This window comes from Cololabis saira, chromosome 23 (genome assembly GCF_033807715.1).
Source record: "Cololabis saira isolate AMF1-May2022 chromosome 23, fColSai1.1, whole genome shotgun sequence".
Lineage (NCBI taxonomy): Eukaryota > Metazoa > Chordata > Actinopteri > Beloniformes > Belonidae > Cololabis > Cololabis saira.
This window is the reverse complement of record NC_084609.1, coordinates 8,351,174-8,378,267: the sequence shown is the minus strand read 5'-3', so window position 1 is coordinate 8,378,267 and position 27,094 is coordinate 8,351,174. Positions and strand designations below refer to the sequence as shown.

At 43.1% G+C, this 27,094-nt stretch overlaps 1 protein-coding gene across 2 annotated transcripts; it reads right to left on the bottom strand.

Annotated features, from left to right (window-relative positions):
• Window positions 1–201: 201 nt before the first annotated feature.
• Window positions 202–26,867, bottom strand: tnpo3 (transportin 3). 2 transcript variants are annotated; one of them, XM_061714265.1, is made up of 23 exons: window positions 26,604–26,867; window positions 22,055–22,255; window positions 19,914–19,987; window positions 19,667–19,823; window positions 17,948–18,091; window positions 16,753–16,928; window positions 16,526–16,664; window positions 15,110–15,256; window positions 14,925–15,032; window positions 14,016–14,107; window positions 12,687–12,826; window positions 11,622–11,813; window positions 10,623–10,714; window positions 10,424–10,539; window positions 10,144–10,204; window positions 9,911–10,051; window positions 9,712–9,828; window positions 7,893–7,987; window positions 6,463–6,619; window positions 6,178–6,345; window positions 3,970–4,082; window positions 2,930–3,011; window positions 202–1,662 (listed from the first exon to the last, which is right to left on the bottom strand). In XM_061714265.1, exons 1-22 carry the CDS (start codon window positions 26,721–26,723, stop codon window positions 2,951–2,953), a joined length of 2,811 nt encoding a protein of 936 aa, XP_061570249.1. In that variant the 5' UTR covers window positions 26,724–26,867; the 3' UTR covers window positions 202–1,662; window positions 2,930–2,950. The 2 variants fall into 2 exon arrangements, with proteins under 2 accessions (XP_061570249.1, XP_061570250.1); XM_061714266.1 differs by having other exon boundaries at window positions 10,463–10,539.
• Window positions 26,868–27,094: the final 227 nt, after the last annotated feature.

Below are 27,094 nucleotides of genomic sequence, written 5' to 3'. Positions count from 1 at the left end.
GCCGTTTTCTAGCCGTTTTTTCTCGATTGTCGCGGGTCAACGGTGCCGATATCTGACTAGAACCTGGTTCCTGAGGGATTCTGGGAAAGAAAGCCGGCCCCGGGTGTCAGGTATCGAACCAGTTCTCCCGGTTCTGCGTCCGGCTCGGATTACGGCGGCGGCACCTGTAGTTCAGGTGTGAATGAGTCACAGGTGCTTCAATCAACTTTCCCAGTTTATTGATACAAACTTTTGTGTTTTTGTGTGTGTATGTGTGTGTTTGTACACTCTGGTGCTGATCTGCTTCTCGCTGGGGATCGTGGTGAAAACCACCTCCGGCGGGAGTCAGACGCCCGCCTTTTATTCCCGCTTTAGTGTCTAAAAACTAAATTTATTTAAAAAAAAAATTAAAAAATAAAAACAAAAAACACCTGATTGTTTTCCGGTCGGAGTTTTCGGCAAATAAAACCTCGGATGGACGATGTTTGTTCACCCTTTAGAGCCATTATTTATTTAAAAATAGACAATACTAAGTATCCAACTGCAGGATTTAAGAGCCCGTGTGTAACACAAAGCCAAGAAGGTAAGACATCAGCAGTGATGTTAGAGAAGCTGATTTTACAGGAACAGTTTTGGATTTTTGTTGTTTTTTTTTTTTGCTTCTTAAATAAATAATGGCACACTGAAAAGAAATGAAACACGACGGTTGATCCATCCGAGGTTGTAGCTGCCTGACACTTGAACTCCGACCAATCACGCGCCATGGTTGGTTGCTAAGAAACAAAAGAGCAGCAGGATTAAAAAGCGAGGGCTCCTGACTCCCGCTGGTGTGTTTATCACTAATCGAACGGGGTGTGGAAACAAAAACAACAAAAAAAGAACAAAATAGGCTTCAGTCATCGGGTTTTTCCTCAATTTCTGGGTGTTTAAGCCCCAAAACCAACACTAAACTTCCATCTTTGGTGCGTTTGTTTTCTGAAGCTGAAGATTAAAGACTAAACACTGAATCAACTGTTTGTTGTTTCAGTCTTTTTTGTTTTTTTATTGTTGTTTTCAACAAGGCTACATCATTGATGATGTCATGGTATCAGTCTTTCATTACCCAGAGTCCTCTCTGCCTCGCCTGGGAAAAAAAATAAAATAAAACCAAAAAAAAAAAAAAAGAACTAAAATTAAACCCAAGTTTAAAAGGTCAAAGGTGACGCCAAATCCTCCAGCATTATCCTCACGCCGCTGCTCAGCCAAGAGCATCATGGGAAACATTTCTTTTTTTTTTGGCTGTATTTTTTTAAATTTTTTTTCTTTTTCTTGTTTTTGTTTTATGGCACGGACAAAAAGAACATCACGACCAAAGTCCCAAAAATAAATCTCTTAAAAACTGTCGACCGGGCACGTCCTCTGGAACGTCATCCAGCCCTGACCCCGCCCACCTGCTGGACCTGACCCCGCCCACTACCTGCTGCAGGTAGGGTCAGGTCAGGTCCGGTCCGGTGGGGTGGAGGTGGACTCGGTCGGTCCGGTCAGTCTGGTCTCTGGCAGATTCAGAGAAGTTCGTCCTGTTTCACATTCAAAGTCCCCCCGTCTCCGTCTCCATCTCCGTCTCCGTCGCAGCGCTTTGGAACCTCGTCTGCCGTCGCAGCTTTTTGCCGTCACCTCTGAATGTTGGTCAACTAAGAATTTACCCTGAAAGAGCAGAGTCCGGTTAGACGGGGGGGAATAGATAATGGATGGATGGAGAGTTGGGGGGCAGGGCTTCTATGGGAGGGGGGGCATAGACATATATACGTAGACGCCGCATCGAGTGTTCTTGCCCGCTGCTCGATACGTCAACGTCGCCGCCATATTGGATGTTCAAGACTGCGCTGTAAACTAATACAAGTAAATGGACTTATTTTCATAAAGCGCCTTTCTACAAAGAAATTTACATTTTACGTCTCATTTATTCATTCACACACGCACTAATATACTTGGGAAACAGTTAGGTACCAAATATAATATATTTAATTTTCTCAGATGGCAAAAATAAGAACTTTATTGATCCCACATAGGAGTAATTCATGTTATATCAGCTATAGAGAACAAGGTAGTGCCGAAAAACAATATACATCCCCCCTCACAAAAATAAGAAAAATAGAGAAACATATTTTCTCATCAACAAAACAAATTTTATATAAACATATTTAAAAATTTTCAAGTAACAAAATAACACATTTGAACCTTTTTAAAGATTTTTTTCAGTTATTTTATTGTTTGAAAAATGGTTCAAATGTTATTTTATTGTCATTTTCATTTTATTCTTTATTTCATTCAAAAAAATAAAACTCAATACAAACACAAATGTTCTTAAATTGTGAATGAAAAGGGAGCAGAAAGAAGAAGAATCATATCTGATCTGCCCCTTTTTCAAAGAAATAACTTCACAAATAACAAATTAAAAATAAAAAAAAAAAACAACTACCGGTAAGTGAAATAAAAAACGAAATAAAATTACCGCCTGTCTTGTCTGAAAAATGGTTCAAATATGTTAAATAAAAATTTGTTTTGTTGATGAGAAAATATGTTTTTCTATTTTTCTTATTTTTGTGAGGGGTGATATATATTGTTTTCTGGCACTACATTGTTCTCTATAGCTGATATAACATGAATTACTCCTATGTGGGATCAATAAAGCTCTTATTTTTGCCATCTGAGAAAATTAAATATATTATATTTGTTGCCTAACTGTTTCCCAAGTATATTAGTGCGTGTGTGAATGAATAAACGAGACGTAAAATGTAAATTTCTTTGTAGAAAGGGGCTTTATGAAAATAAGTCAATTTATTTGTATTAGTTTACAGTGCAGTCTTGCCACATCCAATATGGCGGTGACGTTGACGTACGGCTCAGTGCTCGATGGGGCGTCTACGTTTATATGTCTATGAGGGGGCGGGGGCACGGCGGCGGGGCTTACCTGGCGTTGAGAAGGTCGCAGCTATCGAAACAGTCTGGTGAACTCTCTGATGGCCCAGCACACCTGCTTACACTCCTCCGCGCTGAAACAAGCAGAGAACAGCTGTCAATCATCCACCTGGGGGCGGGACCTCGCCTGGGGGGGCGGGGCTTGGCTCCCCCGGCTCCTCAGGTCTCGACTCGCTCGTCTCAGACTCCGGTTCTCCTGCGTTCCACCCTCAAGACGGGCGAGTCTCGACAACGTCCCGCTCTCTCAGCGTGTACCCGAATCCCTCGCAGGCGGCGGCGCGTGTCCCTGAACGCAGCACGCGTCGCTCAAACGCCCGAGGGTCCTCACTCTCAGCTGCAGGTGTCCCTGAATGCAGCAGGCGTCGCTGAAACGCCCCGAGGTTCCTCAACCCTGAAGGCACCACGGTCACGTAAGCGTGTCCCTGAACGCCCCATGGTCCTGTTGTCTACTGTATGTATTAACCCTGAACAATCCCCACTCTGGTTTACGCCCCTGAACCCACCACGATTCCCTGCACCAGTCCCTGAACGCCACGTAGTAAACTGCACATGACCCTGAAGGCACCACCGCCAGCTAAGCATGTCCCAGAATGCCCCATGGTCCTTTAAGGACCTGTTGTCTATTGTATGTAACCATGAAGAATCCCCACTCTGGTTTACGCTTCCCTGAACGCCACAATATCCCTGTCCCTGAACGCCCCACGATTGATTGATTGAAATCTTTATTTCCAGCATTAAATAAGAAAAAAAACTATTACACAAAACATCAGAAAAGAATACAAATAAACAGTCATTAAACAAATCAAATGGAAATAAACCTGCGCGATCACGTACACCTTTCCATGAACGCCCCAAGATCATGTGGACCGGTCCCTGAATGCCCCACAATTCCTTTCATCTGTCCCTGAACGCCTCACCGGCTTGTTTCCATCACGTTGTGACGAGTATTTGCCCCCGTGTATTTATTCCTGCACCTGAACGGCTGAACAACCCAACATCCTCGGTGGAGGAGGAAGAGGAATTGCGTCTCACCTGGTCACCTGTCGGTGGAAGTCTGTGAGCTGCTTGTGAGTGACCGTCACCGCCCCACTCGACGTCTCCTTCGGTAAGCTTTTCAGAGCGTTTTCCAGCCAGCGGCAGAACGTCTGCAAGACAGAAACCAGCGTCAGCGGCGGGACTCGAACCCCCGGTGCAGACACGACCCGGACACTTCAGTAGAGTTGTTTTTGGATGTATGGATGGATGGATGGATGTTTATTTATTAGGATCCCCATTATCCATCCCTCCTAATGGCTATTCTTCCTGGGCTCCTCACACAAGACATTTATATACAGAATAAAAACATACAGAATAACAATCAAGTATAGAATTATACATGGTAGTAACACGGGAAAAAAATACAATATTACAATAATTTACCTCAGTGTCGACTGCTAATTACAATTGGAAAAGATTGTTAAAACTGTTTTCAAACCAACTCAATACCTATATGCTTATGAAACCAAAAAGCAACAAAAACAGAAGCTTACCAAGAAACCAAGAAGTCAGATATTAGTCAGATATTATACACACACCTTTCTAAAATCATCTTTTTCAGTTTGTTTTTAAAACTACTTCTGCTGTCCAGTAATAAGAGCTCAGGTGGAAGCTCTTCCACTCTAGATAGAAGCAGTTAGGTTTACTAACATAATATATATTCTTTAAAAACAAAATAAGAGCATGTCAGCCTGTCTTTCACCATTAGCCATGATAATCTGTGATGCTTTTCTAACACATCGTCTCTTATGGAGACTGAAGTGCGAGGCCAGCCGCTCTATTTTTAGTTAATTGGAGTTTCTTTTTGTGACGCACAAAACCAGACTGGTGGACAATAGTCCAGATGTGACAAGACTAGAGACTGAGGAACAATTTTTAGACATGACTCATCTAAGAGACTAGCACTTCTGGTGATGGAAATAGCCTTACAACTCATTTTTGCAACTATGTTACCAATAAGAGATGTCCATGACAGTGTTTTGTCGAAAAGTACTGCACCCACTACTTCCTTTTTGTCGTTGCGTTTTAACTAGTCTGTTAAAGATGTTAAAGCAGTTGCTGTTGAGTGGCCCGCTCTATACGCATGCTGGAAGTCTGTATTTAAGCTAAAACTATGGATGGATGGGTGAAGGGAAGGAAGGAAGGAAGGAAGGAAGGAAGGATGGATGGAAGGAAGGAAGGAAGGAAGGAAGGAAGGAAGGAAGGAAGGAAGGAAGGAAGGAAGGAAGGAAGGAAGGGTGGAAGGAAGGAAGGAAGGAAGGAAGGAAGGAAGGAAGGAAGGAAGGAAGGATGGATGAAAGGAAGGAAGGAAGGATCAAAGGAAGGAAGGAAATGGATGAATGAAAGGAAGGAAGGAAGGATGAATGAAAGGAAGGGAGGATGGATGAAAGGAAGGAAGGATTGATGAAAGGAAGGAAGGAAGGAAGGAAGGAAGGAAGGAAGGAAGGAAGGAAGGAAGGAACGAAGGATGAATGAAAGGAAGGATGGATGAAAGGAAGGAAGGATGGATGAAAGGAAGGAAGGATGGATGAAAGGAAGGAAGGATGGATGAAAGGAAGGATGGATGAAAGGAAGGATGGATGAAAGGAAGGATGGAAGGATGGATGGAAGGAAGGAAGGAAGGAAGGAAGGAAGGAAGGAAGGAAGGAAGGAAGGAAGGAAGGAAGGAAGGAAGGAAGGAAGGAAGGAAGGAAGGAACGAACGAACGAAGGAAGGAAGGATGAATGAAAGGAAGGAAGGATGAATGGAAGGATGGATGAAAGGAAGGAAGGAATGATGAAAGGAAGGATGGATGAAAGGAAGGAAGGAAGGAAGGAAGGAAGGAAGGAAGGAAGGAAGGAAGGAAGGAAGGAAAGAACGAACGAAGGAAGGAAGGATGAATGAAAGGAAGGAAGGATGAATGGAAGGATGGATGAAAGGAAGGAAGGAATGATGAAAGGAAGGATGGATGAAAGGAAGGAAGGAAGGAAGGAAGGAAGGAAGGAAGGAAGGAAGGAAGGAAGGAAGGAAGGAAGGATGGAAGGATGAATGAAAGGAAGGAAGGATGAATGGATGAAAAGAAGGAAGGAAGCAAGGAAGGATGGATGGATGGATTGTTATTTTTCTCAGCCTGTTCCAACTCTAGTTCTAGTCTTTGGGTGGAGCCATCATTTTAGTTTTATTAGTTTTAGTCTGGTTCCTGACAGCCAGTCTCCTTGGACTCACCGGCCGGTCGAAGACCATGATCTCCCAGAGAACCTCGGCCACGTCGGGCAGCGTGTAGGGAGGCAGGCAGAAGCAGCAGGAGTGCAGCAGCTGGTTGACCAGCTGCTGGCCGTGCTGCTCCATGGCCTGGCTGATGAGCCGCTTCCGCACCTCAAAGTCTTCCTCGTGCTGCAATACACACAACAAAAACACCTGCTTAGAGACCGGGAACCAGGGGAAACGCTGGGAACTGGGGGGGAACCACCAGGAACCACGGGGAACCAGGGAACCGCCGGCGGGACTCACGTCGTTGGCCACGCCCGTGTGGATCAGGTCCCGCACGAACTTCATGACGCTGCAGTTTGCGTCTCGGTGGTCCAGTCCGGTGGCGGCGATGGCACACTGGATGATGTGGACGATGATGCTGCTGCTGAGTAACGTGACTGGACTCCTCTGGACGAACCTGGACAGGGAGAGGACGGCAGGGGGTCAGGGGGCCTGCGGGTGAACCGGGCACCCAGCAGGAGGCAGGGCCGGTACACTACCACTAACAAAACTGGCACCAGCAGGGGGCTTTTTATCTGACAAAACGTGTTCCTCCCCAGGCTCACCACAAGGGTGTGTGCTCTCACCCTTGTTATATATCTTGAGTACTTTTAACAACCGCCTCATTTTAAAGTATGCAGATGACTCCGATTGCTAGCCTGTTGCAGGGAAATGAAAATGACCACAGCCCTGTGGTTGAAAACTTTGTCAAGTGGTGTGAAGACTCATACCTACAGCTCAATCTGACAAAGACCAAGGCTATTGATTTAGCTATTGGCTATTGATTTTAGGAAGAATGCCAAAACACCTGAACCAGTTAAGATTAAGGGACAAGTCATTGAACAGGTACAGTCCTATAAATATCTGGGGACAATCATTGACTCTACCTTAAAATTTAAAGAAAACTGCAAAGCTGTGAGCAGGAAGGGACACCAGCGGCTGTTCTGTTTGAGGAAGTTGTCCCGTTTCCACATTGATAGGACCATGATGACACTTTTTTATCATGCTTTTATTGAATATGTTTGAACTTTTTCACTAGCATCAGGGTTCGGAAACCTGCCCCTAAAAGAAAGGAGCTCACTCAACCAGATCATTAACTGGTCGGCTGATTGGGGAAACACAGCTGGGCCTGGAGTCGCTGGAGCTAAACAGTTCCAGCGGCTCCAGCTCCATCCCAATAATGCCTTCCATCCCTTGGCGAGTGAGTTCCAGCTACTGCCATCAGGACGCAGGTTTAAAGTCCCCAGAACTAGGACCACACGCTACAGGAACAGCTTCGTCCCTGCTGCTGTCTCTCTTTTAAACAAATCTTAATGATTTTTATTTATTACTGAGGTCTAACTTCTTTATTTCTATTTATTAGAAACCCTGACCTTGGTTTTTACTTTCTTTATTCATTCATTGTTCTTTGCCCTGTGGGCAACATCTACTTTTATCCTGTCAGTGAGAATTGTGAGAACCTGCCATGTCTGTCTTGTGCTGTTGCAAAGCTGTTCATTGTTTTTACTGTTTTTGTCCTGTGTCAAATTAATGACAGTAATGATTGTGTGTGAGATGCATTTACTTCAAGACAAATCTGCCTACGGGTATTAATAAAGTTAACTTGAACTTGTACACTACTACTAACTAAACCGGTACCAGCGGGGGGCCCGCGGGTGAACCGGGCACCGAGCCGGAGGTAGCAGACTCACCTGGTGGCCAGTCTGAACAGGTCGTCGACGGTGTCGGGGTGATTCCTCAGCCCGTTGGGCTGCTCCAGCAGCTGGAAGGTCGGCATGCACAGCGCCTGGGGGACGAAAGAGCAGCAAGACCGGGTCACCGAGGGTTTATTTTACCAGGAAGTCCCCTGAGACCCCAACCCTTGGTTTGAGAGAGACGAGTCAGAAGAAAACCAGAGTCTTGCTCGGGAGGCTCCGAGGTCAGATGTGGTTGTTATTAAGTATTGGTCGGATAGGAGGGAGTTTACAGGCAACAGATTATGGGGTTCGACACCGTAGGAGAGGACGAGATCGAGGGTGATCAAAACAGTGCTTTGGTTTGTTTACTTTTTGTGAGATATCTAAATAGATTCTAAAATACCCCTTTTCCACTAAACCGGTTCCAGGGCTGGTTCTGATTCATAACTCGTTCCACTTGGAACCAGCTGAGAACCGTTTTGCTTTTCCATAGCTCGGGTGCTAAGAGGAGCCACGTCATTACGTCTCTGCAAACGTCAGTTTAATGAGTAGTCATACTCACAATCAAATCACTCGGAATCGGATCGCGGCCAAAACCACCTGATCGGGATTAATCCCTACTATAATTTAAAAGCAGCTTCGTTTGCTTTTCCTCAAGTGTCTTTAATGTTGATGAGGGTGAATACTAACGACTGATTTACTGTGAACGTAAACTTGATATATCGCACATTTCATTGGACCGCTGTGAACTACTCATAATTTTCTATTGGTCTATGGTTTTTGGCGCCATGAAAAAAAAACATGCCGTATTATAAGCCTCAGTGTTAAAAGTAGCGGCTAATACTCTGGAGTTAACAGTACTTCTTCTTCTGTGTGGTTATTAACCGTCGGATCGGGGCGTCCCTCCTCCTGGTCCTTATTCTCGTCCGTCTGCCACCAACGGGGATGTCGTGAGTTTAATGAACCCACGTCTTGATACTTTGACACGGCGGCGTTGGAGCCGTCTGTGACGGCGTCCCTGTGTTTGTCTATAAATGCTCAGACGGGTGTCTGGATCTTTCATCAGTTGTAAATGCAGGTGTAAGTGGGGAGTTTTATTAATGTGCAGCGGCAGGAAACTCTGGTCCCGTAGGATCTGCAGATCTGCTTTTTCTGGCTTTAATCCGTCCGTTAAAAGCTCAGGTGCCTCAGGTGCCGCCGTCAGCTTTTTAAAAGTGGATCAGGATTTTGAGGACCGATCACAGCGTGAAATCCATAAAATCTCCAATATTGTTGCCTCATGTACGACACTGAAGTTTTATTATTAGATATAAAAATTAGGACATGAGAAGGTATCATGAATAGATAGTTTTATAATAGTTAAATTGCAGGCTGATGTGTAATATTTCCCTCTAGAGACTCTTAGAGACAACTCAGACTCTGCCTACCAGCTTCAGCTTTCTTATGGCAATAAGAAAAAAACAACATGTGACCAACACACACATTAATGCCACTCTCTCTGAGTTGATACAAGTTGTAAACTAAACCTTAGTTTTCCTGTGGAAAATGAATTAAATCTTAAAATAAAAATGAATTATTAAGCTTTGTGAAAGCTTTAGGGATAGCATCCGCCGCTTGTGAAGAAAACTGTTGTGAGTGAGGCAAAACTCTTCACACTTTCTATTCTATTCTTGCAGATCGATCGATCGGTGCATCTCTAGTTCAGATCTCCAGACCGTTAACCTTGTCAGACTGTCGGAGGCCCTTGAGGGCCTTTTATTTTGAAGATCCGCCCTGGTTTGAGCCCAGCGGTAACGCAGCGCTCCAGAGTCATGGGTGTGGCCGGGCGACTCACCTGCAGCATGTCCAGCAGCCCCTGCCTGCATCCCTCCTCCATGCCGTACTCGTCCACCAGGATGCTGCCCAGGTACAGGAAGCAGGAGTGGGGGTACACCTGGTACACGCTCACCATCTGAGGACAAACGGGGGTTGTCATGACGACAGGTACCACCACGGCGGCGTGTTCAGGTAAACCTCGGGGACCTGGTTCTCACCTGCGTGACCAGCGGCTGCAGCAGCGACGCCGAGCCCTTCCCCACGCAGCGCACGGCGAAGCGCAGGCAGCGGCAGCAGCGCTCCACGATGCGGTTGTCCGCCTGGTGCGTGTTCAGCGTCTCCGACAGAACCGGCCAGATCTGCAGCACAACCGGCTTTTCATCAACACGTTTCATTGGCAGTCACTCAAACGCGCCGAGGACGGGGAGCGGCGCCGCGTCACGGGTCTTACCTCCTGGATGACTTTCTGGCAGGGATGACTCTGGCCGTTCTCCACGATGGGGTTCGTGTGTCTGAGGGGAGAACGGACCGTTAGAGTTAGGACTGAAACCTCAGGCTACCCCGCCTTCGTGGCCCCAAAATCAAACGATTCCTCGAGGCAGAGAAGATTCCTCGATCATTTTTTGTAATCGAATTATTCAAGGAATTGTTTCAGCCCCACAAATGATTATAGTATTTGCTGGGCATGTTGATTGATACTGTAGTTAAGTACTGTGACTTGTAAAGCTTGCCTTCTATCTGCTCTCTCCACCTGCGGGTCACTAACCCACCTGAAGATGACGGCCAGCCGGTCCAGCCACACGGTCGGGTCGGCCGACTTCCCGTTGGTAGAATCTTCCGTCAGAAGCTGAAACGACAGACAGGTGAGGGGGGTTCATCCAGGTGTCCCTGCAGCCCCGCCCCCTGGCAGCTAAAGCCACGCCCACTCACCTTCTTGAGTGCGATGACCTGAACGGCGCAGAGGTCGCTGAGACACACGGCGATCTTCTCCAGAGGAAGACGGGTCAGAACCAGCGCCGTACCTGCACAGGTGAAGGGAGGAGGGTCAGAGGTGGTCCAGATCCAGACCACCAGGGTCCAGCTTTTTTAGGCAATTATGATGTTTTCCTGACATTCGAGGCTTCAACATCCTCTCAAACGTTCCTGTCGAGTGTTCAGGTTTGACGGCTTTAAATTTGAGACTTTTTAAATACCATTTTCAAACTAAATTTAAGACCAAAAAGACAAGTCACTAAGAAATCCAGCGCTGATTTGAGGTTGCCAGATCTGACAGGTTCCAGCCAAAATGTGATGTAAAACCCACCGAAATAACGAAAAACCAGCTAAAATAAATACATTCTCCATGTTAAAACCGTAATGTCAAATGCGTTATAAATTCCAAGTCATAAGCAAATGAAGCTTCACAACACCACAAAATAGCCCAAATAATATAAAATAATATAATAATAGCCCAGATTAAAGCAAATATAATATCAGTGAGTTTATTGTGTAAGTTTCTACTTTTCTCTGCCATAAGGGAAACTAATTCTCCTAAATATTTAGTAAAAACCAGGAAAAGCAGCCCAAATAATTATTTTTCAGCCCAATTGGGCTGAAACTTGCCCAACCTGGCAACAGAGATTTAGAACCTCCGCAGGAGATTCTCCTCAAAACTTTTTTAAAGAACCAGATAAATTATCTCTAAAATTAAGACACTTGGATTGAGACTAGAGACAAATTAAGACATTTAAAGGCTTTATTTTAGCAAAAATGGAATTTAAGACTTTTTAAAGAGGAGGCGGAGCTTCCAGAGTTACCGATGAGCCCCGCCCCCTCAGATGTGAGTCGGTACAAAATATGAAAGGTGTGGACACTGACTTAACCCACATGTGACCTTTACGACCCGTAACCCGGCTGTGACCTCCCCTCCCCTCGGTGCTGCCCGCGTACCTTTGAGCAGCCCCACGGCGGCGTCGGAGGACAGGGCGAAGGAGTCCAGCGACCGTGCGATCTCCAGCAGCCCCTGGAAGTGCTGGGCCATGTGGTCGCGGCACACGGAGCAGATGTTGTGGATGGCCTTGGCGGCCGCCGACGCCAGCGGCTTCTCCCTCAGGCCCTTCATCAGGTAGCTGAGCACCGGGTCTGGATCAGAGGGGGGGGTAGTTTTTATTTTAGTTTATTTGCACATAAAACAAAACCTGTATAAACAGTAAAAACAATGGTCAAATTAAGCATTGTGCAGGAGAGCTAGAAGCCAAAAAGGCTTATGAAAAATCCCCCCCTTTATAAAACAAACATAAGCAGTAGTAGCAGCTGACTTCAAAGCAAGAACATAATATAGAAATGCATAATATAAAACAGAAAAAGACAATTTATCATGAAAAAAAGAAAAACAATGCTGAATTATTGAAAGATAGGAAAGAAGATGTAGGATAATTGCATGAAAAGAAGTACAATTTAACAACTCCAGAAGTGTTTCTGATCTTAACTAAAGAATGATTTTTTCAAGTGTTTTTTGAACAAAGCCAGTGAAGATATTGATTTTAGTGATGTAGGTAGGTTCCATAGGGACGGTCGTCTGTATTTTAAAGTGCGTTGATTGTGTGAAGGTGAAAGTCCTTTGAGTGTCGTGTCTGATATGAACGGATGTCTGAGGAAAACTTTTAAAAATTCTGGAAGCTGAGTGGCAGGTGATGAGATGAATATAAACACTTATACATAAACACACAGGTTTGATAGATGTTCACATTGAAGACAGATACATAAATTTTCTAAAAAATAAGAATAGAAGATTCAGTTTTTTTGGCAAAAGTAAGTTCTCAAAAATTTCTATGAGCTAGCAGGATCTTATTGAGAAAAGTAGTAGCTGCCCATACAGAATTACAATATATGGATAAATTAAGCTATAATAAGTTAAAATACAAGATTGATTCAGCAGTATTCTACTGAAAATAGCGATAGATGGGGTTGGTCAGGGGTCCAGGCGGGGACAGGACAGAACGGAGCAGAACTCACCCAGGAAGCGCGGGTTCCGGTCCACCACCTCGCTCATCTCCCCCACCAGCTCGATGCTGGTGTAGCGCACGGCCATGTGCACGTTCTCCGGCAGCAGCACCACCTGCTGCAGCACCTCCGTCAGCGTCGGGTTGTTCTCCCTGAAACAGACGCACGGGGGGTCAGACGGCTCCACACCCCCGACACAACTAGAGATGCACCGATCGATCGGCAACCGATCGGTTTTGATCGGAGATCGGACAATAATAGTTCAAAGCAGCCGATCAGATGACTTTTACAACAACGTTCCCACACCTCCCAGGTCTCCTAAGAGGGGCGTGGTCATCTCTACAGAGCATCAACACTGAAAATGGCGTCGCCAGTATGGGAGTTTTACAATGGCCACGGTTACATGATTTTACATGTTTTTTTTTAATTTGGAATTAACTATTCCGAATTAAACTATTTTCCTTCGAGTTTATATGGAAATAGTAATTCCGAATTGAGGTTTACATGGAAAACACATTTGATCGCATTTATCCAATTCCTCTTAAAGTTTGGGGGTTGGGAATGTTCTGATTGGATAGGAGGGCCGGAAGTTACGTCTACTGGAAGAAAAACAAATTTAGCCGCTACAACTTTGAAAACTCAATGTTTTCTGCCATCTGTTCTCTTAATTATTTCCAGGTCCTCTAAGCTATTTATTAAATAAATGGTCTCTGTTCTTGACCACCGTTTACTGCGTGCTGCCATCTTGAAACTTTGTTTTGAAAACAAGCCCAGCGCGGAATACAAGCGTCATGGAAACAGACGGGCGAGGGAACGAGCAGAAAGAAAAACCGGAATTAATTTAAAGAGGAATGAGTGTAAACATGATCTGGAATTATTCTATTAGGATTTAAAATCAGAATAAACCAGCCACTTACTTCGGAATTAAGTTTAATTCGGAATGGCCATTTTCATTCGGAATTAGGTGTTTACATGGTAATTTTTACCCATTTTAAAATCTGATTGTGAATTAAAGAGGAATTAAACTTCCCATGTAAACGCACTGAATGTCCGAATAGGACAACAAATTAACAAATTTGCAAGTTGTATGCAAAGGAAATACCCCGAGGAGGAATGTTATAAAAGATTTTCAACACAATGAAGCTGATAAGACATTTGAAAGATTTTCACACGAAGGAGAATATTGAGTTTCCAAAGTTGGCTGCTGCTAATGAATTTATGGATTTCACGCTGTGATCGGCAGATACGGATTTTGGAGATCAGTGATCAGCCCTCAAAATCCTGATCGGTGCATCTCTACACACAACCCCCCCCACCCGCCTCCGGCCCGGCAGAACTCACGGGTCGACACTTTTGGCGATGGAGGCCATGATGAAGAGGACGGCCTCCGTCACCTCCCAGGGCGGGTTCCCGTCCTTTAGCGTGGAGTACAGCTGCAAACACAAGCTCAACCTTTTCATTTGATTTTATTAAGGATCCCGACTAGCTGTTGCCATAGCAACCAGCTAGTCTTCCTGAGGTCACCACTGGCACCACTGACCACACCATGGAGCTGGAAACACGATGCAGCGAGATGTGAAAGGTGAACCGCGCTATAGCGAGTAGGCCTGTGTTGATAAAATAGATTTTCCGATTCTAAATCAATTCTCATATTAATTCCTAAAAATTGATTCGTATGTCTAAAGATCGATTTTTTTTCATCATTACAACTTTTGGTATTTTTTTGTTTTTTTTGGACACCAGAATAACTGGTGCCATGTTTTTGCCTTTAAATATGTTTAAAGGTATGAAAACATTAAAGTTTTCAGTTACAATTGCATAAATTGTCTATATTTCATTACTTTATATACTGTCTTGGGGTTACATTTGCATAAAATGCTAAAAACCAAATTCTCAAAAATGTAAAACCGAAATAGACCGAAAATGGAAAAAAAATTTTAACGGAATGTGTTAAAAAATAAAACCGATTTCATCCGTCTCTGTTTACTGCCCTGGATCTGTTTGGTAATTCTGCCCCACGATGTTTCTGAAAGCATCTCTATCAGCATTCTGGGAGCTGATTGGTCCTTACAGCATCATTAGCTGCCAATACTTGCTGTTGAATCTCAATATAATACTAGTATTAATGTGTTGCAGAACTACAGTCATATAATTCATGCAACAGCTCAAAAAACTGTTTTAATAACACTAACCCAAATCAATATCGGATCGAATCAAATCTTGATAATGGATTCTGAATCTTGCCGTTACCTGAGAGAAACACTCCATGGACCCGACCAGGAAGATGACGTCCTTGACGAGGTCCGAGACTCTCATCCGGAACTCCCCGAAGTCGTCTGTGTCCTCGGGGATTCCCTCCTGTCGGGGGGAGGAGGAGACACATGTTAGTGCTCAGCTGATCACAGCTCTGGTTCTGGTTCTGGTCGGGCTCTTACGTGGTCCGGGTCCAGCTGGCAGTGCCGGGCCAGACAGTGAAGGAGTCTCTGTATGTACGGCCTGAAGATGCTGTGCAGAGCCGGGTCGTTGATCTTGTACAGGTGTTCTCCCAGCCGGTACCAGAAGTTGAAGGAGATCTCCACCACCTGGACGGCAGGGACCAGAACCAGGATGTGAAACACACCGGACCTTCATGAGGACCAGAACCCCCCACACAGAAAACAACAACAACCCCAGAACCAGCAACGCCGGTACCGAGACCCCGGAGGGTAACTGAACCACCCGGAGGTCTGTTCCAGCTCCCCTCACCCAGATGGCCACGAGGGGTCAACTAAAGGTGGACTGACTTATTAGGTCCATTATCTGGCTCTTTAAACCGGATCGTTAGTCACACGACCCCTTATGTAGTAATACCACTCCTGACCACCGGGGGGCAGCGTGTCAACATCATTTGTGCATCATTGCCGGGTGTAAGACGCCACAGAATTATCAGTGTTAACCCTTTAAGACCGCTCCTGTTTAAAACGTACGGAGGTTAAAAAAAAAACGAAAAAAAATTTAAATAAAAAAATGAAACGTACACGTTAAAAAAAATATTTAAAAATTTAAAATTTAAAAAATATCAAATTAAAAATTAAATAAAAAATGAAAAATAGAAAACGTACGTACGTAAAAAATAATAAAAAAAAATACAAATAAAAACATACGTACAATTACAACAAAATAAAACAGAGCTGTACTTGCATGTTAAACAGGAACATTTTTACTTAAATATCCTGCATTTAGTGTCCCAGAGTTTTAATCCATTAAATCGTTTGGGGAAGGAAAAAAAATAAATACAAATAAAATAATCACATAATAAACCAGTAAAATTGCGAAAAATCTTCATAATTGACATTGTGGGTTATCTATAGATCCGGTTCGTGTTCACAGCTCGTCCTACGTCGACACGTTCATCATCAGCAGCATCAGCAGGTTGGAGTTTTTCACGCCACTTCAGGGAGTCTGGTCCTGGTAGGTCCAGGTCCAGTTTAGACTTTGACTTTTTTCACGAAATTGTATTTCAACATTAAATCGACATTTTGACTTTTTTCTCGACATTTCGACTTTTTACTTGAAGTGCACAATAAAATATTATCTTCCCCTCTCAAATATGTTTTCTCCTGCCTGGCCCTAATACTCTTCCGTAGAATCCAGACGCGTTTGTTCGGAGCAAAAAGAAAAGGTTTAAGAAACAATCCCCCCTCCAGAAAAGCGGTGACATCACAGCTTGTCCAGGTCGTCTTACACACCAACAATCTGAATCTAAACCTCCGGCATGCGGTCGGACGGCTTTACGGCAGTGAGCCGTGAGTAAACATCCTGCCGGGCCCAGTTACAAAACCTGAGAGAGAAATGAAAGTGAAACTCCCCACCTCGTACTGCGGGTTCCCTGCACAGATCAGCAGCAGCTCCAGCGTCCTCAGGTCCCCCAGACCCTGACCCGGGGTCCGGACCGTGGACTCCAGGAACGTCTCGCACAGCTCAGTGAAGATCCTGCAGTAGTTGAGCACCCTGGGGACACAAGGCAGACGTGAGCGGGAGCTTAGACCCCGGAACCCCCCCAGAACACCCCACCGGGCCACCGGCCGCGCCGCCGTACTTGTCCAGGTCCTCCCGGGCCACGGCCATGTGGTACGCCGTCTCCAGCGTCAGCACGCCCTGGAACAGCTGCAGGGCCAGCGCCATGTTGGTCTCCACGTTCTCGATGGCGTAGAGCGCCGAGCACACGCAGTCCGACGCCGCCTCGTGCAGGTTGGTGGACGTCTCGTCCCGTTGCTGTGGAGACAGACCCGTCACTCACACCGCCTCACGAATGGATTACAACTCTGTATTACAGTGGGTTCCTACACATTTTCAAGGTCAAATTCAAGCACGTTCAAGGGTCATTTTCAAAATCTTCAAGCACCTTATAGCTGAGGTAAAACATCTATAGGAATATATATACACTCATAATTATTGTTTCCGCTTTTTATCACAATTATGTACATTGTATCGTGCTGTAAACATCTAGTTATGTTTCATCTTACTGATTTTATTTCTCATTGTAATAACTAAACTATACAGTCTGATCCCAATTTTGTGAAAGAGAGTAATAATTTCAAGCACTTTAACTAAAATTCAAGCACTTTTCAGGCCTTGAAAACATTGAAGTTATAATTTAGTTTTTTCTTTCTTTTCTTATTTTATTTGAATTTGTATATTTTCTATGGCACATGATATTGTGAGGAAGGGACTAAATAAGCGTTCTGCTTCCTCCTGTTCCCTCTCCAACACATTATTTTGCTGTTGTTCTTTATTTCTGGATGAGACTGTTAAATTGTTTTGCTTTTTTTGGTATTTCAACGCTTTTAATTTGATGGTGATTTGTTGTTGTTCGAGATAAAGCCAACAACAATAGTGATGGATAAGCCCTGAATGCAGGCATTGTGGCATAGAATTGTCAAATCGGTTTAATTCACCGTACGAATTGTTACAGATTATTTCTGTAATACTGTATTTGACCTGGTCTTTGTACGTTTTGACCGTATAGAAACGTAATTCTTGCCATTGTGGGAATGAGATGTACCTGCTGTACTCTACTGCCCTTACTTTTAACAAGCTTTAACAGCTTTTTATTATTTTACCTCTTTTCTCATCATTTTATGTGTCATTTACTGTTTAATTGTGTCTTGTCGCTTAATGTTGATGTAAAGCACTTTGAATGACCTTGTGTTGAATTGTGCTGTACAAATAAACTAGCCTTGCCTAAACAATAATAAACACTAAACAGTTCCAGGTGTGTGACGGCAGCTCACCAGCACTTGGAAGAGGACCATGATGATCTGGTTGTTGGCCATGAAGCTGCTGTCCAGGACGCCCAGGTTGAACCAGCTGCCCAGACACCGGAACACCTTGATGAGCATCTTCTCATCGTTCCCCGTCTTCTCCACGCACGTCGTCTGGGGAGCAGCAAAGACACCGTCACCAGGACGCCCTAAGCAGCTCAAACACCTCCGGAAAAACACGGGCCTGATGCTAATGGAGCATCAGGGGGTTCTATACACGATGCCAAAGGGGCAAGATATAAGCAGTGGATTGTTGCTGGGAAAGGTTACACTCGGACTTCTCAGAAGGCTCGGCAACAATCAGGTAAACGCAGGAATCCGTGAGGTCCTAAAGGCCTCGGTGAGCGGGTCAACATGTCCGGGACGGTTTGTTTGGACGAGTCCAGGAAGAAACCTCTTCTGTCTCATTACCCCCTTTTCCACCAAACCGGTTCCAGGCTGGTTCTGGTTTCTGGGCCAGGTCTGAGTTTGGAACTAGGTTTTCTGTTTCCACTTACAAAGAACTGGCTCCGGGCCAGAAAAAAACTGTTCCAATGAAGCACCAAGTCTTTGCCAACCTGTCTTTTAGAGATGTGTCCACGGAGGAGCTACATGGACCAAGTCCTATTATGGAGCTTTTCCACTAGTACCTACTCAGCCCGACTCGACTCGCCCTCGTTTATTTTCAATACCCAGATCAGAAGTAGGAGGTTGGAGCGAAGCTGCTGTGACGTATTTGATTGTGTGATCTAAACGAAGAAGACAACAACACTAAAGATGTAGAACCTGGAGGAGATGATAGATGTTCTGCTGGGTCTGTGACTTGTGTTTGATATCAAGTAAAAAACAGAGAGAGTGAGAGAAGCTTTACGCGGCAACGCTTTTTTAATGTTTTTTAGTTTGTTTCTGCTGCTGAAAAGTCCGTTGGTAGCCGTGAGCAGCTATGAAGTGACAGAGCTCCTGGTAGATCTGGTCGTTCCTTATCGTCTAGATCCCTTTTCAATTCTCTCCTCAGCACCAGGTTTATGAACATCTGCACCTCAGAGTTGGATCACCAAACAGACTTCTGCTGCCGTTGCTGGTGAAATAAAATGAGGAAGCCGTCTTTCTCTGATGTCACATCCTGACTCAGACGTCTGACTCCAATCCCCCGACCAATCGGTGGCCTGTAGTGTGATGACATCAGATACAGCCGACTCAGCCGCTTAGAACCTCGGCAGAATAGATACAGAAAAGTATCAACTCGTCACGCCTCCACCCGTAGTAGAAAAGCTCAAAACCGGGACATGGCGAGTCGAGTCATGCTGAGTAGGTACTAGTGGAAAAGCGCCATTAGAGATGTGTCCACGGAGGAGCTACGTGGACCAGATACCTTGTTGTTGCTGCAACTTTCACACAAACGCAGCGACGTAACTGACGTTTGCAGAGACGTAATGAAGTGGCTCCCCTTAGGACCCGAGCTTTGGAAAAACAAACCAGTTCTCAGATAGTTCCTAGTTGAAAGAGTTGTGAACCAGAAGCAGCCCTGGAACCGGTTTGGTGGAAAAGGGAGCATCAGAAGATCAGGACTGGGGTCCACAAACCTGCAGCCTCCTGGGACCAACGTTTGCTCGTAACGTCCAGAACCCGACTAAGCATTTCACCTACTTCAGATCTACAACGCTGCCGAGTCACGGCGGTACATAGGAAACATAACAGGGGGGGTCTAACCAGCAGCGTGACGACGGTGTTGGAGCAGAACGCCAGATCCTCGATGATCTCCGTCCGGCGGTTGGCTCCGATCCGTAGCGAGCGGCTGTGCACTTCCTCCGGCAGCACCGTCAGGATCTCTATGAGGAAGGGCATGGAGCTGATGTCGTTGTTGTACCTGTGGGGGGGGGGGGAGACAACAGGTGAGTCAGTTACCTTCCCAACAGCCAATCAGCTACAGGACCCGGGAGATGCTGCGAGGTCTTACTTTTCTATGAGCGTGTGAACGCATCCCTTCCAGGACGACATCTGCAGCGCCAGGTCGGCGATCGCCAGCGCCAGCTGAGACAACGAGAGCTTTGGTCACACGCCTGAAACTTCCACTTGCTCAACACAGACTTTCTCAATCCCGAGTTCCTCCGGGTCGGTTAATAAAACCACCGGCTGACGTAACAAACGCCCGCGAGAACAGGAAATGAGGACAAACTGAAGCTTGGTGACGGAAACACGGACTACGTTTACATGCATCAATAACCCTTTTCTAACCAGAACATTAGCAATAACCCGGTTGCACAACGGCCATGTAAATACCAATAACCCCTTTGAATAACCGGAATTTGCTCATATTGCTGTACTAAAAACCCAAAAATGATCCCTGGGTTACTCCTTTTCTAGGGCTGGGGATCGATTCAAATGTCAAGAATCGATTCGATTCAGATTCTTAAGATTCAGAATCAATTATCACCATTTGATTCGATCCGATCCAATATTGATGTGGGTTAGTGTTATTAAAACAGTTTTTTGAGCTGTTGCCTGAATTATATGACTGTAAAATAACTAGTGAAATAATAATTTCACAATAATTATTGTGAAATAAATATCCATTTAAAGTGCAAAAAAAGAAGTAAATTGCAACAGCTCATGCAGTAAACAAATAATTTTAGCTTGTCTGATTTATTCTGTTACCAGACACACAGCTTTCTATGATGCACCAGGTATTTTTTAAGGTACGTGATGACAAACTGTGTCCGATAAAGAAACCAAACAAGCTATAGTAAATATAAATATTATGAACTTCATTGAACCAATATAACATTTAGAAATTTAAGCTGAAATACCCAGCATTTTCTCTAAAGAAAAGTTCATTTAGTTCAGGAGTTTTCAAAGCCGGCGCTTTGTTAACGCTGCAGCTGCTCTTCAACGCCATGTTCATTGTTTGATAGTTTCACACCAGACACATGTGTGAATTAAATGACGTGAATACTGGCATTAAAGTTCACCGAAAATGTAATGATGAAAAAAAAAAAATCGATCTTCAGACATACGAAGAAAGGCCTATCCTTTTGTAACACCGAATATTTGGTCATGTATCACCTAACGGGATACCCCCATCAAAAGGAACAGGAATTTGTTTTCTGCGCATGTTCTATTCGCAAAGAATCTTGGTCTTTTGAGTCCAGGAAGTTCTTATAAACATGGAGAAACGCAAGACCAGGAGGAGACTAATCATTTCATAAATGTAATGAAGGATATGAACATTTTGGCATTTGTAGACGGTAGAAAGTACCGGGATAGCGAGATTTACAAAAAGGTGAGAGAAAAGTTGGGCGAAGCAGCATTTGTACGAACGTCAGACCAGATCAAGCTCCGCTGGAAGACGCTGGAAAAGGAGAACTACAGGGCCACGAAACAAAACAACTTCTACTGGGCTGTTGATTATCCGCCGTGCTGCTGTTATTGTTGTTGTTGTGGATTTGGATACAGGAAGAAGAAGAGGAAATGACGGGAATTGCGTCATGATGTTCTCCATGCGTTGCTGGTTTGATCCAGATATCCCAAATGATTAATCACCATGTAAACAGGGATAACCCTGTTTGCTCACGCATGGAAACAGATTATTCCCAATGTTTCAGTAACTGGAATATTGACCTTAACCCCAATTTTTACTGCATGTAAACGTAGTCACAGTGGATCACCTCAGAATTTGCATCCCCACACAAATAAACCCCCAGAAGTACAAACATGCGTGTTTGGATGGAGGGATTTGCATCCACGCTCTCAGGAAAACACACCACCGGCTGGAATCATGAACATGCTGCTCGCCGTCACATCAGGAGGCGAGCGGCGAGATTTTAAAATAGAAAAACACACGAAGAAAAGACAAAACAATCTGTCCGGGTCACATGGGACTAAATCATGTGACTCTGGTGTTTCCTGGAGACGCTTTACTGATAAAAAGGGGCGGAGTCAGCACCTGTTGACCAATCACAACCTCAAATCTGGATCCTGAAAACCCGAGTCATGGAGCGAGTAAGAAGAACTGGACAACCGGAGCTGACTCCGCCCCCTCCGCTTCTGTCACGCCGTAAAACAACCAACGGCGGTTTGTTTCCCGGGAAACGGCGTTACCTGGGTGACGATAATCGGGGACAGGTCTTTAAGGTTCTGGATGTGAATCAGCAGGGAGTCTCGCAGTGCATTGTGGGTCTCTGCCGGAAGCTCGAAGAAGGACAGCTGGATCTTCATCTTCATCGTCTGGGCGGCGAAATAACACGACTCCACGTCCTGCCGGAGCTGCAGCAGCTGGTCCGAGATCTCCCAGGCGTACATCTGCAACGGGACAGGAAGTGATGTCACTACACCTGGCACGGGACAGGAAGTGATGTCACTACACCTGGACGCATGCGCGGCGGGACCGGAACCAGCTGGAACCAGAACCAGCTGGGACCGGACCGGTCGGCTCTGTGGGGAGAACCTGATCACATATTTGAATTTAATAAATCTTTATTAACCCTCAAGAGAATTAGATGAAGGAACTTCCATCATTACTGTTGTTAAATAACATGTTTTTACCCATTTTATTAAGTTTAATAACTAACTGATTTTTAGAGAGAATGTTCAATATTCCTTTTGGTTTTTATTAAGTTTAATAACTAACTGATTCTTAGAGACAGTAGTAGTATTAAGTTTAATACATTTAATAACTAAGAGATTTTTGGACAGAATGTCATGATTTTAAGAGAGAATGTTCAATGTTTTTTACTCATTTTATTAAGTTTAATAACTAACTTTAGAGAAAATGTTCAATATGTTTTTACCCATTTTAAGTTTAATAACTAACTGATTTTTAGAGAGAATTTTCAAAATGTTTTTAATCCATTTTATCAAGTTTAATAACTAACTGATTTTTAGAGAATATTCAATATGTTTTACCCATTTTATTAAGTTTAATAACGTTAACTGACTTGAAATGATCAGAATGTTTTCATCATCACTGTTGTTAAATAACATGTTTTTACCCATTTTAATAAGTTTAATAACGTTAACTAATTTTTAGAGAGAATATTCAGCACGTTTTTACCCATTTTATTAAGTTTTATAACTAATTTTAGTGAGAATGTTCAATATTTTTTTACCCATTTTATCAAGTTTAATAACTAACTGATTTTTTAAGAGAGAATATCATGATTTTAAGAGAGAATGTTCAATATTATTTTTGGTTTTTATTAAGTTTAATAATACCACCAACACCAAACTGAGATGCACTACTGTGGCAGCGGTGGATGTATGGAATAAATTAGATAGGGATTTGAAATTATGTAGAACCTTAACTTATTTAAAAAAACATGGATGGGTAACATGTAGACTGCACCTTTATTTTTAATTTCTTTTTATTTCTTGAGGAATCTTTGTTATCCCCATGGAGGCAATTTGTTTTACTGGCAGTCTTTTCTCTTACTTCTTGCTTTTATTACTTTAATTAATCTTTTTAAGGGTAGGCAAATAATAAGCTTTGCTTCAGCCTACACATTTTTCGGTTTAGATGGTATTTGTATATTGGAAACTTTTTTGTAATGTTTTCTTTGAACAGTGTATTTGTTTTCTTGTTGTCATTTTTATTCTTTTTTTTTTTGTGATGTCATGACCGAAATAAACTAAACTAACTGATTCTTAGAGACAGTAGTAGTATTAAGTTTAATAACTAACCGATTTTTAGTGAGAATATTCAGGATGTTTTTACCTATTTTATCAAGTTTAATAACTCATTTTAGTGAGAATGTTCAATAGTTTTATAAGTTTAACTGATTTTTAGAGAATGTTCAATTATGTTTTTACCAATTTTTATTAAATGTAATAATTTTAACTCATTTTTAGAGAAAATATTCAGCATATTTTTACCCATTTTATAAAGTTTAATAACTAATTTTAGAGAGAATGTTCAATATTTTTTTACCCATTTTATTAAGTTTAATAACTAACTGACTTTTAGAGAGAATGTCATGATTTTAAGACAATGTTCAATATTTTTTTGGGTTTTTATTAAGTTTAATAACTAACTGATCTTAGAGAGAATATTCAGCATGTTTTTACCCATTTTATTAAGTTTAATAACAGCTGCTTATGGTTCTTCTTTTGTTGAATGAGGAAGTTTCCCTGAGTAAAGTTGGTAACCGGGCCACCAGAACCGGACCGAATCCCCGACCCCGACACGGTGTTCGGTTCTGACTCACGCACGCGCCCTGAAACCCCCCAGGGGCGCGCGTGCACGTGACGGTAAAAACAGCCGTTTGGTGAACGGAGTCCGGTAGCACAGCTGTCAACAGGAACCGGACCGTGAGGCTCTGTGGGGAGAACCTGATCACATATTTGAATTTAGTAAATCTATATGAACCTGAAGAGAATTAGATGCAGGGACTTTCATCATCACTGTTATTAAATAACATGTTTTTACCCATTTTACTAAGTTTAATAAGGGTAACTCATTTTTAGACAGAATATTCAGCACGTTTTTACCCATTTTATTAAGTTTAATAACCAACTGATTTTTAGAGACAGTAGTAGTATTAAGTTTAATAAATTTAACTGATTTTTGGAGAGAATGTTCAGAATGTTCCTACCCATTTTATTAAGTTTAATAACTAACTGATTTTTAGAGAGAATGTTTAATATGTTTTTACCCATTTTATTAAGGTTAATAACTAACTGATTTTTAGAGAGAATGTTCAATATTTGTTTTGGTTTTTATTAAGTTTAATAACTAACTGATTCTTAGAGACAGTAGTAGTAGTAGTATTAAGTTTAATACATTTAACAGATTTTTAGAGGGAATGTTCAACATGTTTTTACCCATTTTATTAATTTTAATAACTAATTTTAGTGAGAATGTTCAATTATGTTTTTACCCATTTTTATTAAATGTAATAATTTTAACTCATTTTCAGAGAAAATATTCAGCATATTTTTACCCATTTTATTAAGTTTAATAACTAACTGATTTTTAGAGAGAATGTTCAATTTTTTTTTTTGGTTTGTATTAAGTTTAATTACACCAACTCATTTTCAGAGAGAATATTCAGCATGTTTTTAACAATTTTATTAAGTTTATTAAGTTCTAATTTTAGAGAGAATATTCCATAGGTTTTTAACCATTTTATTAAGTTTAATAACAGCCGCTGCTGGTTCTGGTTGAACTTCTGTTGAATGAGGAAGTTTCCCTGAGTAAAGTTGGTAACCGGGCCACCAGAACCGGACCTGGTGACCGGGCCACCAGAACCGGGCCGAATCCCCGACCCAGTGTTTGGTTCCGACTCACGCACGCGCTCTGAAACCCCCCCAGGGGCGCGCGCGTGCACGTGAGTGTAAAAACAGCGGTTCCGTGGACGGAGTCCGCTTCCCCCCATTCATTTGGACGCTACTAGCCCAAATAGTTAAGTTTAATAACCAACTGATTTTTAGAGACAGTAGTAGTATTAAGTTTAATAAACTTAACAGGTTTTTAGAGAAAATGTTCAATATTTTTGTTTTTTTTTATTAAGTTTAATAACTAACTGATTTTTAGAGAAAATGTTCAATATGTTTTTAGCTATTTTATTAAGTTTAATAACTAATTTTAGTGAGAATGTTCAATATGTTTTTAACCATTTTATTAAGTTTAACAACTTTAACTGATTTTTGGGGAGAATTTTCTATGTGTTCACCCATTTTATTAAGTTTAATAACTAACTGATTTTTAGAGAGAATGTTCAATTATGTTTTTACCCATTTTTTATTAAATTTAATAATTTTAACTCATTTTTAGAGAAAATATTCAGCATATTTTTACCCATTTTATAAAGTTTAATAACTAATTTTAGAGAGAATGTTCAATATTTTTTTTTACCCATTTTATTAAGTTTAATAACTAACCGATTTTTAGAGAGAATGTCATGATTTTAAGACAGAATGTTCAATACTTTTTTTGTTTTTTATTAAGTTTAATAACTAACAGATTTTTAGAGAGAATATTCAGCATGTTTTCACCCATTTTATTAAGTTTAATAACTAATTTTAGTGAGAATGTTCAATATTTTTTTACCCATTTTATTAAGTTTAATAGTAGTATAACATTAACTAGCCGATTTTAAGAGGGAATGTTCAATATGTTTTTGTTTTTTATTAAGTTTAACAACTAAATGATTTTTAGAGAGAATGTCATGATTTTAAGACAGAATGTTCAATATTATTTGTTTTTTTTTATTAGGTTTAATAAGACCAACTCATTTTAAGAGAGAATATTCAGCATGTTTTTAACCATTTTATTAAGTTTAATAACAGCTGCTTCTGGTTCTGGTTGAACTTTTGTTGAATGAGGAAGTTTCCCTGAGTAAAGTTGGTAACCGGGCCACCAGAACCGGGCCGAATCCCCGACCCCGACCCGGTGTTTGGTTCCGACTCACGCACGCGCTCTGAAACCCCCCCAGGGGCGCGCGCGTGCACGTGAGTGTAAAAACATCGGTTCCGTGGACGGAGTCCGGTTCCCCCCATTCATTTGGACGCTACTAGCCCAAATAGCTGTGATGCTAACCGGAACCGGGGCCGGTTCCGCCCCGGTTCCGGCCCGGGCCACTGCGTGGACCCGGGCCGGAACCCGGGGCGGGACCGGCCCCGAACCGGGTCCCTCGTTCGGGGATATCCTCACCGATCTCTGCAGCTCCCCGAGCCACAGCGAGGCTCGCTCCTTCCCGGCCGGGTCCGGGTCGTTGTACAGGGCTTGGACCGCCTGGAACACCAGCGCCAGGCTCGGTTTTCCGCCCTCCATGACGCTTCGGAAGCGGTTCGGTAGTTTGGGACCGGCTGCGGGCTGAGCGGGGGTCCGGAACCGTCCTCAAACAGCAGCAGAACCAGCAGCAGCGTCGTCGACCGCCATCTCACACAGGCTCCCCCGGTGCAGCCGAGCTACTGGCCCCGCCAGGAAACAGCGAGGACAATATTAGTTCCGGGTCCCCCCGCGATGCGGCGCCGACAGGGGGCGCAATAGCAAGGTGCACACTTCCGGGGGAGGAGAAGGGCAGTTCCTGCACCGGCCGCTAGGGGGCCGGGGTTGGGGTGGTAACTTTACTACAGGGAAATTATTAACAATAATAATAATTATTAATGAATTTATTTATAAATAAATAAACATCAAATATC

Excerpts from the sequence above, each read along its gene's own strand:
- tnpo3 (XM_061714265.1), bottom strand. The coding sequence starts at position 26,723 with ATGGAGGGCGGAAAACCGAGCCTGGCGCTGGTGTTCCAGGCGGTCCAA. Across the intron at positions 16,929-17,947 it reads TGGTCCTCTTCCAAGTGCTG|CAACGGGACGAGACGTCCAC; the intron begins GTGAGCTGCCGT and ends CTGTCTCCACAG. Across the intron at positions 10,052-10,143 it reads GCCAGAAAGTCATCCAGGAG|ATCTGGCCGGTTCTGTCGGA; the intron begins GTAAGACCCGTG and ends GTTGTGCTGCAG.